The sequence below is a fragment of the Erythrolamprus reginae genome, chromosome 1 (genome assembly GCF_031021105.1).
Source record: "Erythrolamprus reginae isolate rEryReg1 chromosome 1, rEryReg1.hap1, whole genome shotgun sequence".
Lineage (NCBI taxonomy): Eukaryota > Metazoa > Chordata > Lepidosauria > Squamata > Dipsadidae > Erythrolamprus > Erythrolamprus reginae.
In genome coordinates this window covers 181,091,657-181,104,715 of record NC_091950.1, presented here as the reverse complement: position 1 = coordinate 181,104,715, position 13,059 = coordinate 181,091,657, and the positions used below count along the sequence as shown (strand labels likewise).

Here is a 13,059-nt window from a genome sequence, read left to right as displayed (position 1 = left end):
GGGTTCATGTTTGGCATACTGAACACCGCAAAATTCAGTACGGACCTGAATTGTGCGGGTTCGGTTCGCCCATCACTATTTATGAACCTTTATATATCAATCTTCTCCTGATGTAAAACTGAACTAACATACTGGTAAATTTTGCATAGCATAGAATTTATGTAAAGAATGGTAATTCCAGGATCATTGGATATCGCCCTGAAGGTACTTACCTCCAATCAATTTACCATGTCCTTGCATGAACATAGGTCTTCCTATTTGTATTCTTCTTCCATCTATCCCAGTGCTATGAACCATGACCAGCAATTGTTTTCTCCAAGATTACAAGCAGTAGGATTTCTTCTGCTGTAACTCAATGATAGCTTATATAATTGAGCTATATAAATCTATAGCTATAGATTTGTAGCATGCAGCTATTTTAGAAATGCTGTTCCATAAGACAAATATGTTGTCTCTAGTTCAGTGGAATAGGACCTCATTTTAAATTTCTAACAAGGGGATTCAGCTAAATCTAAGGAATGAATTTCTGATTATATAGGCTATTCAGCAGTGTTGCTGAATATTTAACGCATTGCCTTGGAGATGGTGACTCTCATCAGTGATAAGTAGTTAGGCTGCCTTTTCTTTAAATCCCATGCAAGTATTCTGTCATTAGCAGGAGGTTAGAGATCCCTTTCTAGTGTAATTCTGTCATTATGTGCTTTCAAATTATGTCAGTTTCAATTCAAAGCAAGAAATAACCTCCAACCTTCCTATAGATCTGATAAAGTGCTATAGATACTTTTTCCTCTTCTTTTTCATTCTTTTATAATAATCTTTTATACTTTGAGATTGAAGTCCTCCAACAATTCCAAACTTTTGCTTTTCTGTAACCTAGTAACATAAAAATGACAGTGAATAGAGAATTAGGACCCTCCAGCCCAGGGCTGTCAAGCTCTTGGCCCGTGGCCCCAAGGTGTCATGTGCTGGCCACGCCCACGCCCGGTTTAGCAAAGGGGAAAAAAGTCCCAATATGTCATGCAATGCCGCCATGATGATGTAAGTTGGCACCCGTTGCTCCAGCCAGATCCATGAGGCAAATGTCTGGTTTAAATTACTTCCAAAGATGGAGGATGGGAAAGAGTTAAGAAACCAACACTGGAACAACTATTTCAGGAAACTTTAGTGCCTCCTTGTTCTGTCGGGCTCTCTGGTAGAATCCTCCCCAAAATTCACAGGTACAAATTTCAGACACACACACGTTTGAAAATTCAAAGCAATGTTCTTTATAATGAAAATTCACTTAAACCAAGCCCTCTTTTGGTATAGCAAAGAGCACTCGTCTCCAAACAAACTGGTAATTTGTACAAGTCCCTTATCAGTTCTGTGATACTTAGCTTGCAGCTGTGAGGCAATTCACAATCCTTCTTCTTTCACAAAGTGAAACACACTTTGCCCTGGTTTAGTTTCAAAGCGGGGAAAAATCAGCACACAAAAGGTCAAAGTCAGTAAAGCAGTCACGAAACACAACAAACGATCAGATAATCCTCCACAATGGCCAAACCCACAGGCTGCTCTTTATAGCAGCCTCACTAATTACCACAGCCCCACCCAACCACAGGTGGCCTCATTTTCTTTGATAATAATCTCTCAGTTGTTGTTGCCTATGCATCGCTCTCCGCATGCGTGGCTGTATCATTAACTCTTGTTCTGAATCCAAGGAGGAGCTAGATAATTGATCTCCTTCTGAGCTGTCCGCCCCACTCTCCTCCTCCCTGTCACTCATGTCTTCTTGGTCAGAGGAGCCTTCATCAGCAGATTCCACCGGGGGCAAAACAGGCCTGCAGCATGTGGATGTCTCCCCCACATCCACAGTCCTTGGGGCAGGAGCTGGGCCAGTGCTAACCACAACACTCCTTAGACTTAGTATTACATCGGTCGTTCCTTAATTTTATTTATTTACATCCTGCCTTTACTATTTTTATAATCAAGATGATGAACGTACCCAACACACCTTCATCCTGCTATTTGCCCATATAACAGCAACCTGTGAGATGAGTTGGGTAGAGAGAGAGAGCAACTGGCCCAACTCTCCCAGCTGGTTTTCATGGCTAAGGCAGGACTCAAACTCAAAGTCTCTTGCTTTCACTCTTACAGGTGCCTTAAACACTTGGGCAAACTAGCTCTGTTTAATGCTACATTATTTATTTAATACATCTATTTAATATAGAAAGCAGTATTTTTTTAAAAATCTGTTACTCCCCCCCATTTTAATATGATCTGCATGTAGAGAGCAGAGGTCATCATAGTTTAAAAAAGAATCAATCTCGTGCTATGTCCCCACTCCAGTCGCCAGTCCATTGGGAGATTAAAGTCCTATCTAAAGATTTTGTCAGCTTCACTTCTTAAAAAACCAAAGAACCAGATGATGATACTTCAGTGATGAACATGGCCTACACATTTTGGTTTCTTCAGCAATGCTTACATGGTTTTAACCATTTTAGTTAAATGGTCCCCTAATAATGCCAAAAGTCCAAAAGCCATGGGCTGAAGTGAATCTTTGAGAATGATGAGCGACTGCAATTAAGTAAAGAGAGAAGGATCATTGTTTGAGACATAGTGTTTAATTCTTTTATGCATGAAACATTTTTTTAAAAAAAAAGATGTTTTCTTTCTTTTCAAAAATGAATAGCCAGTCTTCATTAGCTTCCATTTCACATCAGATACTGCAGAATCCCAACTTCACATAACTGTGCTTGAGTCGACATCCCATATTATTTAGAAAGGTTATGTTTGTTTTAGTGATATGATCCTCAAGGCTATTTTCAGCAACAGTTGTATAACACTCTGTCCCTCCTTTTTTTTCCACTCATACACAGGCATACTGATGTTCACACTCACACAGATGTTAAAAATAACAAAAAGAAACTTGGATTGATTAAAAAAACCAGGGTGTCCTGCATAAGCCACGCCCACAGTGTGGCAGTAAAAAGTTTGATAGTTCTTGACTGGGAGGAAGGGAGGGAGGGGAGGGGGAAATGGGAGGGAGGGAGGATTATGAGTTTCCCTTCTCCCAAGCTATTTATTTGCACTTCTTTCAGATTCGAAACAAAGGATTCAGTGCTTCAGAGCAACTTATCTTCATAGATCTGCTTTTCAGATCCATTAATTATGTAGCATGTATATAAATAGTTAAATAGTTATATTTAAAGTGTTCACTTATCAGTGCATATCTCAACAGATGTGTCAGGTGCCTATTTCTGTGATTTTATAGGCAGTTGATCACAGACTATATTCACGATATAAATGTCACATGAAGCATGAAGTTGTGAATTCTTCCCTTGGTTTTCTTCGTATATATCTATATAAATGCTTGTAAACATCCTCAATTTTCAGGTGTCTGACTTAATCCATAGTGCTTCAGTATGGAATCTAATTTTGAAGACACAATTTAAAAAGTAACCTAGGGACATTGTAGAATTCCCCAGATATAATAACAGAAATAAGAATCATTTATTTGGATCATTTGAAAGGATTCTCCTTTTTATTAGTTATGCTCTGACCCTGAATACTTTTGAAAATTATATAAGAATATTCTGCTTGGATGGTATCTAACTCCCAGTAATGGATATCTATTCTGTCCCAAATAAAGATTTAGTTATAATTAATATGTCAGAGATACCATAGTTTGAAGCAGTAGAGGGAATCCTGATTTAACAGGATTATTTTATTGTTATTCAACCTTCATCTAATAGCTAACTGTAAATCATACTAACAGTAATTGTTGCTTAACTTTTATTTATTTAGTTATATTTATTTATATAGTCACCCATCTTACCAAACATGACTCTGGGCATATTGGATTTGGCTGGATGAAGCAGTAAAAATCATTCCTTGTTTCAAAGGAATTATTTCTGGTATATAGAGGCACTTTTACCAATTTTGTAGCTATCTAAAGGTATAGAAAGTTTACCCTAACCCTTTGTATCCATTAATTACTTACATACTTCCAACATCACTATTTTGAATTAAGGCTGATAATACTGTACTAGTAACGTAAATAGGTAATATAGTCAATAATAAGAATATTTTTCAAATTAGCTAGTGGCTTTGAAATTTGCAAAAAGGCATGTCTACATAAACACTTGTTGAGAGCCATGGTTAGCGTTGGTTAGAATACAGTACTACAGGGCTAATGTACTGTCTACTGCCAGCAGTTCAACCCTGACTGGTTCATGGTTGACTCAGCCTTCTATCCTTCCAAGGTTAGTAAAATGAGGGTCCAGATTGTTGGGGACAAGATGCTGACTTTGTAAAACCCTTAGAGAAGGTTGTGAAGCAGTATATAAGTCTAAGTGCTATTATTAAGTGCTATTGATAAACCAGAAGTTGGCTTGCCATGTTTTTTGATCATAGGCAAGGACCTGTGATTTTTCCTCAGTTAGCAAGTTATCAGTTAGTTATTTGGATCTGGACTGATAGATGTGGAAAATAGCAATAAAATGTATCAGTGCATTGGGTGATAAACCATCTAAATGCATTTTAAGATGTATTCTTTATTGATTCATACACAATGTTTACCACAAAATGAAGACATTTGCAATCCAATCTTATGCTGAATAAATCTGAATAGCATTCTATTGTCACTGTAACACAAAGATTCCTAGACAAATGACAGTTTGTAATGCTTCTTTAATTAAGGTCTACATTGTTCCCAATTGTTGGCTGAATAATGAAATAATGTTGAGCAGATAGATGAGTAGTATGACATTGATTTTGTGATTTCTTGTTCAAAGAGTTCAGTTTAGGCAAAAGCTGTTGGAAAAGCGTTTGATGGAGAAAAAAGAGGCAATCCTCAAGGAAATCCAGGAAGAAGAAGAAAGGAAAAAGCGCCTTGATGCTCTTAGGAGACAGGTATCTTCACTGTCCATTTTCATGTGCAATTAAGGCTCAACATAACATTTAAATGAGACATCAATGTGTCACAAAATGAAGAGGGGAAAAAACCCCTGTCCTTTATAGCTCATTGTATATTACATTATGCATTTTGACATGCAACATTGTTGTTATTGTTATTTGAAATAATTACTATTTAATTCTTAATATGTAAAGTCCACATCACAGGAGGTTTTGACCATTAATAGAAGAAGACAATTATTTTCTACATGTATGAAATTAACGGAAGCCAAATTATTGACTACAATCAGTATGCTTTTCCCTTTTCTTTTTGTCTCTTTCCCCCAAAGTATAGAGCAGTGGTGGGATTCATTTTTTTTTTTTTACTACCAGTTCTATGGGAATGTCTTGGTAGGCATGGCATGTCTTGGTGAGCATGTCTTGGTTTGGTGGGCATGGCAGGGAAAGGATACTGCAAACTCTCCATTCCCTCCCAACTCCAGGGGAAGGTTGCTGCAAAATCCCCATTTCTTCCCGATCATCTGGGAATCTGGAGGCAGACAATAGGTAGGGGTGGGGCCAGTCAGAGGGTGGTATTTACCAGTTCTCCAAACTGCTCAAAATTTATTTATTTATTTATTCATTCATTCATTCATTCATTCATTCATTTTATTTTATTTTATTTATTTTGTCCAATACACAATGAGGGTTTTAGTGGGTATACTGTATATCTATATAAACATAGTAAAATACATGATGAAGGTTATAGAGGAGATACTCATAGTAAAATATATCGAAGAAATAATAGAAAAGAAGATATAGTAATAGAACATATCAATGAAAGAATAGAAGAAGAGATATAGGAATAGAAGAAAGGTATAGGAAATATAGGAGAGCAATAGGACAGGGGACGGAAGGCACTCTAGTGCACTTGTACTCGCCCCTTAGTGACCTCTTAGGAATCTGGATAGGTCAACCGTAGATAATCTAAGGGTAGAGTGTTGGGGGTTTGGGGATGACACTATGGAGTCCGGTAATGAGTTCCACGCTTCGACAACTCGGTTACTGAAGCCATATTTTTTACAGTCAAGTTTGGAGCGGTTAATATTAAGTTTAAATCTGCTGTGTGCTCTTGTGTTGTTGTGGTTGAAGCTGAAGTAGTCGCCGACAGGCAGGACATTGCAGCATATGATCTTGTGGGCAATACTTAGATCATGCTTAAGGCGTCTTACTTCTAGGCTTTCTAGGCCCAGGATTGAAAGTCTAGTCTCATAGGGTATTCTGTTTCGAGTGGAGGAGTGAAGGGCTCTTCTGGTGAAGAATCTTTGGACATTTTCAAGGGTGTTAATGTCTGAGATGCGATATGGGTTCCAAACCGATGAGCTGTATTCGAGGATTGGATTTCTTCTGCTGGTTCTCCAAACTGCTCAAAATTTCCACTACCGATTCTCCAGAACTGGTCAGAACCGGTTGAAATCCACTTTTGCTATAGAGGTATCCATGGATTTGTAATAGCATTCACAGAACTCTGGTTATTGGATAGTGTAAAAATTGTTTTCTGCTTAGTAGTTCCTTCATTAGGATATTGTTTTCTGCTTGATTACTTTGTGTTAATCCCTGTTTATCTGTGTGTAGAATACTGGAGAGAGGGGATGTTCTAGTCTATTGTTTTTTATAATCTATTTTCAATGGTGTGTAAATGTGGCTTAGCTCTATGTGTCTGAGGGTTCATTTGTCTAAATGACAAACTTCTAGGAATTCTCTAGTGTTTTTTAAAATATTTTTGGACTAAGATGTTCACAGTTTTCCAGTTAAAATTATGCTTGAGTCTGTCTATGCATTATGAGATTAGGGAGTTTCATCATATCTTCTGACTGCTACTTGATGCTCATGATATGCTCTGCTAATTTTCTGCCTGTCTCTCCTACACAGTGATTGTTACCGTTCTTACACTATATATTGTAGATGGCTCTTGGAATTATTTTTCCCTTTCTGGGATCTTTTTGCTTACTTAGGATGTTTTTCTGGACACTAGTTGATTTGCATGTGATGTAGTGTCATGTGCTGCACCAAGGACTCCACAGTTCAATCCTGAAATATTTATATTCTCTTCCATAGCAAAAGGATATCTTTATTCTGCACAAAAAAAATCAAATAAAGGCTAAAAGCAATAGCTTTAGGGAGCTAAGTGTGTCCTGATATCTATAATTGTATTTCTTGTCCCTGTCATCCTAGATTATATGTTTGTATATTTTTTTTGGCAGCAAGATTTATATTGATGAAAGTAGAAAGAATGTGATGTATATAATTCAGAAAACCAGCCTAGTCCCGTGGTTGGAAGAAGTCTTTCCGATGCTTAATTTTCAAAGGAAATATTTAAATATTTGGAAAGAATATATGTCATTTTCCTATTTTCCTATAAACAACAAGTTCGTTTTCAAAATCACCAATATTCTGATATAATGGATTTTTATATATGTATGTATTTCTGATATTGTCAGAGATTTTTATTATGATTCAGAAAACTCATCAACAATTTCAACCACAAGCATTTTATAGCTGCAAAGGTAGTGTTGCCTGCTGAGTCTTAGGCAATGCAAGTGATTGCATTGGAATGATTGTCCAATGCAGTAGAAGGTTGCTACCAAATGGCATCAGAATTACTGTTACTGTTTCTGGCTAAATGCTGAAATTTACATCTGTTGGTTTGTAGACTCTGTAATCCCTAAAAAAGAAAAGCAATCCGGTCCATCACTCCTTCTGCAAGCATGCTTCTCCATGCTTCTCATTTCAGAAATGTCATAGATAGAATAGAATAGAATAGAATAGAATTTTAATTGGCCAAGTGTGATTGGACACACAAGGAATTTGTCTTGGTGCATATGCTCTCAACGTACATAAAATAAAATATACATTTGTCAAGAATCATGTGATACAACACTTAATGATTGTCATAGGGGTCAAATAAGCAATGAAGAAGCAATAGATATAAGCTATAAGATATAAGATATAAGCTCTGTTACTTGAAATCTTTGAGAACTTGAGGTTTAACAGTCCAGTTCCATGAATGTTTACTAAAAAATATGTTTCATTGTATTTAATGGTTCTTAATTCATGGTAATGAACTTTGGGCTACAGCCATCAAAGCATTACAGGCATGTAGTTGGGGATTAGCAGAAACCGCCTGGTCCCTTCATTTGCAACCATTCCAAAAATGGGGGGGGGGGGGGCAGGAAACACCATGTTACATGCATCTGCAGCCGCCCCGAGTCTACAGAAGGGGGCGGCATACAAATCAAATCAATCAATCAATCAAGTTTTCCAGTGGTCACAAAGAGCTCTGATGACAGTGGGATGCCCTGCACAACAATATGACATTAGGTCAAGTAGTCCTGGTTGGATGCATCCTGTTTTTGTAACCGTTAATATATTGAATTGGTGGGGAGTTTGTACCTGGCTTCTTAACTGTATGTATTGTTAGGTTGCCTTTTGTAGTGTTACTAGATCAAAGACATCTAAGCCATGCTCCCTCTGTTTGAAGGTATAAGACCAGATAGCATCTAGTTTCTTTCCTGACATAAAACTGAACTCTTCTCTTCTCTTTTTCTTTTTCTTCAGATGGCATACATAGCTGTTTCATGTAAAATTCATTTCATTGTTGTCTAAACTATGTTTTGCAACAATCGCTCTGTTTGTATGAATCGGCTGGTGTAGCATTTTATTTTTTGGGGGTAGTACTTATTTCAGCCTTTGACATCATTTCTCTAATGGCAACATTGCACTGTCCTAGCAGCTTGGTTTGACTTGTTGATGTTGGCTTGCAATCTTCATATTTAACTGGGGGTTAAATTGTTCCTAGCTTTGGTCTCAATGAGAAATACTTGCCAGTCATAGATAAAATTAAACAGATCCCTTTGGGGTCCAAATCCTTACTACTTTTCAGAGAAAACCACCACCAGTGCTTTTTCAAGAGATTCCCTGGAGTGTCTGTTAGCTTGTGGGCAGCTTTTATCTGCTAAGCGCCAGTAGACACAACGCAGAATTTATTGACTTCCTCTGGCTGCCAAGTCAGAGAAGATGTATGAAATGAGAAAGTCACATGGCGTCTTGGTCTATTTTCCATACTGGAGGGTATTATTATTGTAGTTCAGTATAAATGATGAGAAGAGAGTGGATTACTAAATTTTGATTTTAGAGCATCCTAGAGGAGATTACAGAAGAAAGCAAATTTGCAGCATTACAAATCAAAAACATTAGGCTGTTGATTTAAAACCCTACACTTTTAAAACCAAGAGCAACAAAAGTTATCCCGAATTTTGGGTGGAAAGATGTGCTTTGAACAACCAATGAAGCTGACTTGCTTGTCATTCCTAATGTACGTAGAAAGGTGGACATTCCTGAAAGGAGCCACACTTGATGAGGCCTTTGCATAGAATATTCATGATGGACTCATATTGTCCATCATGGCTAAAGCCCCCTCCTGAAACATTGAAAGCTGGATTAGAACAGACTAGGGGAGGCAATCAAAATGGCCCCCAAACTATTTAAGGCTGTAAAAGTCAACTCTGAGGTAGACAACAAAAACCAGCTAGAAAGCAAATAGTGCAGATCCTGGAGCAGTAATCCACAGGCTATTATTGATTGCCAAATTTGGCAACAGCAGCAAAACATAAAATCTCACATCAATTCTTTTTCTTAAAAACCAAGCAGTGGCCTCTGGAGATGAAGCAGCAGTTGTTTTTCTGAATTTAAACTAAAAGCTATAGTTGCTCCAAAATAAGCATGCCTGAGTTTGCGTGAAGAGAAACCTGTTCCGTCAAAACCAGAATATGGCCCCCAATTTGAACCAGATTATTAAAATTGACTGAGCAGCTAACGTAAACCATAGAGATGGTCCTTGTTTAATGTCCACTTATTCAGCAACCATTTGAACTTATAACAGTGTTGGGATGAGTAGCAATTTCGACCAGTCCTCGTACTTATGTCAGTTGCAGCATGTGTGATGCACATGTGATTGCGATCCGGGTGCCCACTTGCCCAGTTTACAATTGTGGCATCATAGCATCCCATTATGGGAAGTTCTCCCCTCCCAGAAGAATGAAATACTTTGAGGAATATTAAAAAGACAGGATATTATATTTCCCTAAAGGGAGAAATGGAGAAACATGCTCTTAACGGAGGCAGAAACCAGCACAGGTCTCCCTGCCTCCAAGCAAAAACCGTGAAGACCTGCTTTTAGAAATACAGATTTGGTAATCCGTTCAAGCATCAGAATATTTCAAAACTCCTTGGCAGAATGGTAGAATTAGAAAGCAGCCCCTCACCCCGAGATCCAACATACGACAAAAGCCATTAGCCACAATAGGAATTGCCCAACACTCTTTTAGAACCCAAGCCCCTTCATTCCACCACCCCCGAACAGTCCAAACTTCAAAGAGACAGAAGTATTCCCCCACTCATTCAACCATTTTGTCAGCTTCATGTGGTGGGTGGTTCTGCTTCATCAATAAACCTTTTTTTCCAATCAGCCTCCATATTTCCAGTGTCTTTCTCCCAGCTTGGAATTGAACCAGATGGATTTTCCTTCCAATACTGTGATGATGCAATAACCATTTGCGACACCCTGTTGTGGTTAGCTCTGGCCCAGCTCCTGCCCCAAGGAATGTGAAGGTGGATGTGGGGGAAACATCCACATGCCACAGGCCTGTTTTGCTCCCAATAGAATCTGCCAACGAAGTCTCCTCTGACCAAGGAAGCGTGAGTGACAGGGAAGAGGGGAGTTTGGCAGACAGCCCAGGAGGAGCTCTCTCTCTCTCTCTCTCTCTCTCTCTCTCTCTCTCTCTATCTATCTATCTCATTTTGTCCAATACACAATAATACACAATGAATGTTACGGAGGATATAGTAGAGAAGAAATGTGAGATATAGGAGAGACTATAGGACCGGGGATGGAAGGCACTCTAGTGCGCTTATGTACGCCCCTTACTGACTTCTTAGGAATCTGGAGAGGTCAACCGTGGATAGTCTAAGGGTAAAATGTTGGGGGTTAGGTCAATCTTCCTTATCATCCCTGGATTCTGAACAAGAACTTATGACAGACCCACGTATGCGGAGAGTGATGCATAGAAGAGAACAACTGGAGGATTATTACAGGAGATAAGTGAGGCCACCTGTGGTTGGGTGGGGCTGCTGTAATTAGTGCTACAGATAAAAAGAGCAGCGTGCTGATTTAGCCTTGTGGAAGTTTATCTGATTCATAGTTTCGTCAAGATCGTGGTTTTGCTGTTTCCCTGTTCAAGACTGCATGTGGACTTTCTGGACTTTGGAATTGGACTCAATTTCTCAGTTACTAAGTGAGAAATTGGATTGCATTTAACCTGTGCCTTGTGTGTATCAGAAAATCCCTTTGACATTTTAAAAGGGAGTTTTTTCTGCTTTTCTGTTGATAAAGACTTTTGGTTTTCCTTCTATTGTGTGGTGTGTGTCTTTCTGGACTAATTACCCTGTGATTACGGGCGGTTGGGACACGCCGGCAGAACACTTCCTAAAAGCACAGTCAATGGGGAAACCAGTATGGTGGCAATAAATGACCCATAGCGATACACTTAACAATAGCAACCAGAAGTGTCAGAATATCCATTGTTAAGCATTACTGTCACATGACATTGGCGTTTACAATTGCAATGGTTACCTGAGGGCTACCTGCATGTTGAGACGGACCACAATCTCTGTCTACCTCTCCAACGTCTTTTTAGGAAGGTGTTTGGGCCTCAGAGTTTGTTGAAAACAACTCATTATACTTTGGTGCTGCTACTGCTGGAGTACGTCCACTCCATAAAGCAATAATTCTAAAGAAATATTCCTCTGATAATGTATGCATTACCTTACTATTAACTTAATGACACCGTTTTACTTAAAGTATCCCACTTATATTTTAAAGGCTCCCTAACAAATGTAATAGTCACTGATGGCAAGTCACTTAAAGCCTGATTGTATTGCTTCGATATGAAAACAATAGCCATGGCAGGCTATAAAATCACTGCTCCCCAGCCATCTTTTCACAGGAGGCAGTCTCAGTAAGAATCCACAATTTTTAAAAAATGAATGCTGTTATTAATCTTAGCTCTAGGTTGAGCAGTTGATAGCATTTGGATAGCTTTCATTATTAATGTGTCCTCCTCTTGCTGATGATATGGCAATAAAATGTAGAAATACATTCAGAGGTGGGTTCCTACCAGTTCTAACCAGTTCTTTAGAGCAGTGTTTCCCAACTTTGGCAACTTGAAGACATTTGGACTTCAACTCCCAGAATTCCCCAGCCAGCGAATGCTGGCTGGGGAATTCTGGGAGTTGAAGTCCAAATATCTTCAAGTTGCCAAGGTTGGGAAACACTGCTTTAGAGACATTAGTAGCTCGGCGATGACTTCACAGAGCTGGTTCTGTTGGTGTCTCTAAGGATGCTGTTAGTTTGGATTTTGATTCTGCGTATGCGCAGAAGCTATTTTTTTTATTTTTGCATGCACACACACAGTGCAGCCCTCAGCAAATCAGCATTTGCTAATTTGCTGATCCAGAACCCACTCCTGAATATGATTAATGAAGCCAATAAAATCATTGTCTTATCTGTATATTAGAAAGAAGAAAACACGGATCCACAGCCAGCAAAGGAAACCACAATCAAAATGCTCTCTTGCTCACTTCTTGGTCTTTTTTCCTCAGTCACTTGATTAGATATGTCAGGAACCATGTTCCCTTTCAGGCTGATTTATGCTCTAAGTTCTTGTTAGGGTGTTTTTGTTTGTTTGTTTCCAAATACCACTAACCCATATCTACACATACTGCATGGCAAAACATTTCAGCAGCATAAAATGATTTTGGGCAGAGCATGAAGCAAAATAAGAGAGAAAGTGAAGCTGTAGATGACCCAGGCAAATCCAGGGTCAACGTACATGTTTCTTTGCATGGTGGCTGCCTAGCAACTTAAGAAGTCCCTTCTAAAGTGAGATGCTTTGGGGGTTGATATTGCTATCTACGTTTTCAGAATCATAAAATCACTTTCCTGACACGCATAGCTCTTATTTTAAATGGATGCTCTGGGAATGCAGAGTTGAAGGGAGCAGGTCTGGGCCTCACCCACAGGCCAAAGGAACAAGAAGCTCATATTGTTATTTAAAGCTAGAGATC

At 38.8% G+C, this 13,059-nt stretch overlaps 1 protein-coding gene across 1 annotated transcript in view; it reads left to right on the top strand.

Moving 5' to 3' along the window:
• The window catches only part of CCDC148 (coiled-coil domain containing 148), a 205,830-nt gene that overhangs the window by 188,290 nt on the left and 4,481 nt on the right, over positions 1-13,059 (top strand). Inside the window, exon 14 of the mRNA XM_070731569.1 lies at positions 4,776-4,893. Within this exon, the coding sequence (XP_070587670.1) occupies positions 4,776-4,893 (118 nt within the window). The remainder of the gene's footprint in view (positions 1-4,775; positions 4,894-13,059) is intronic.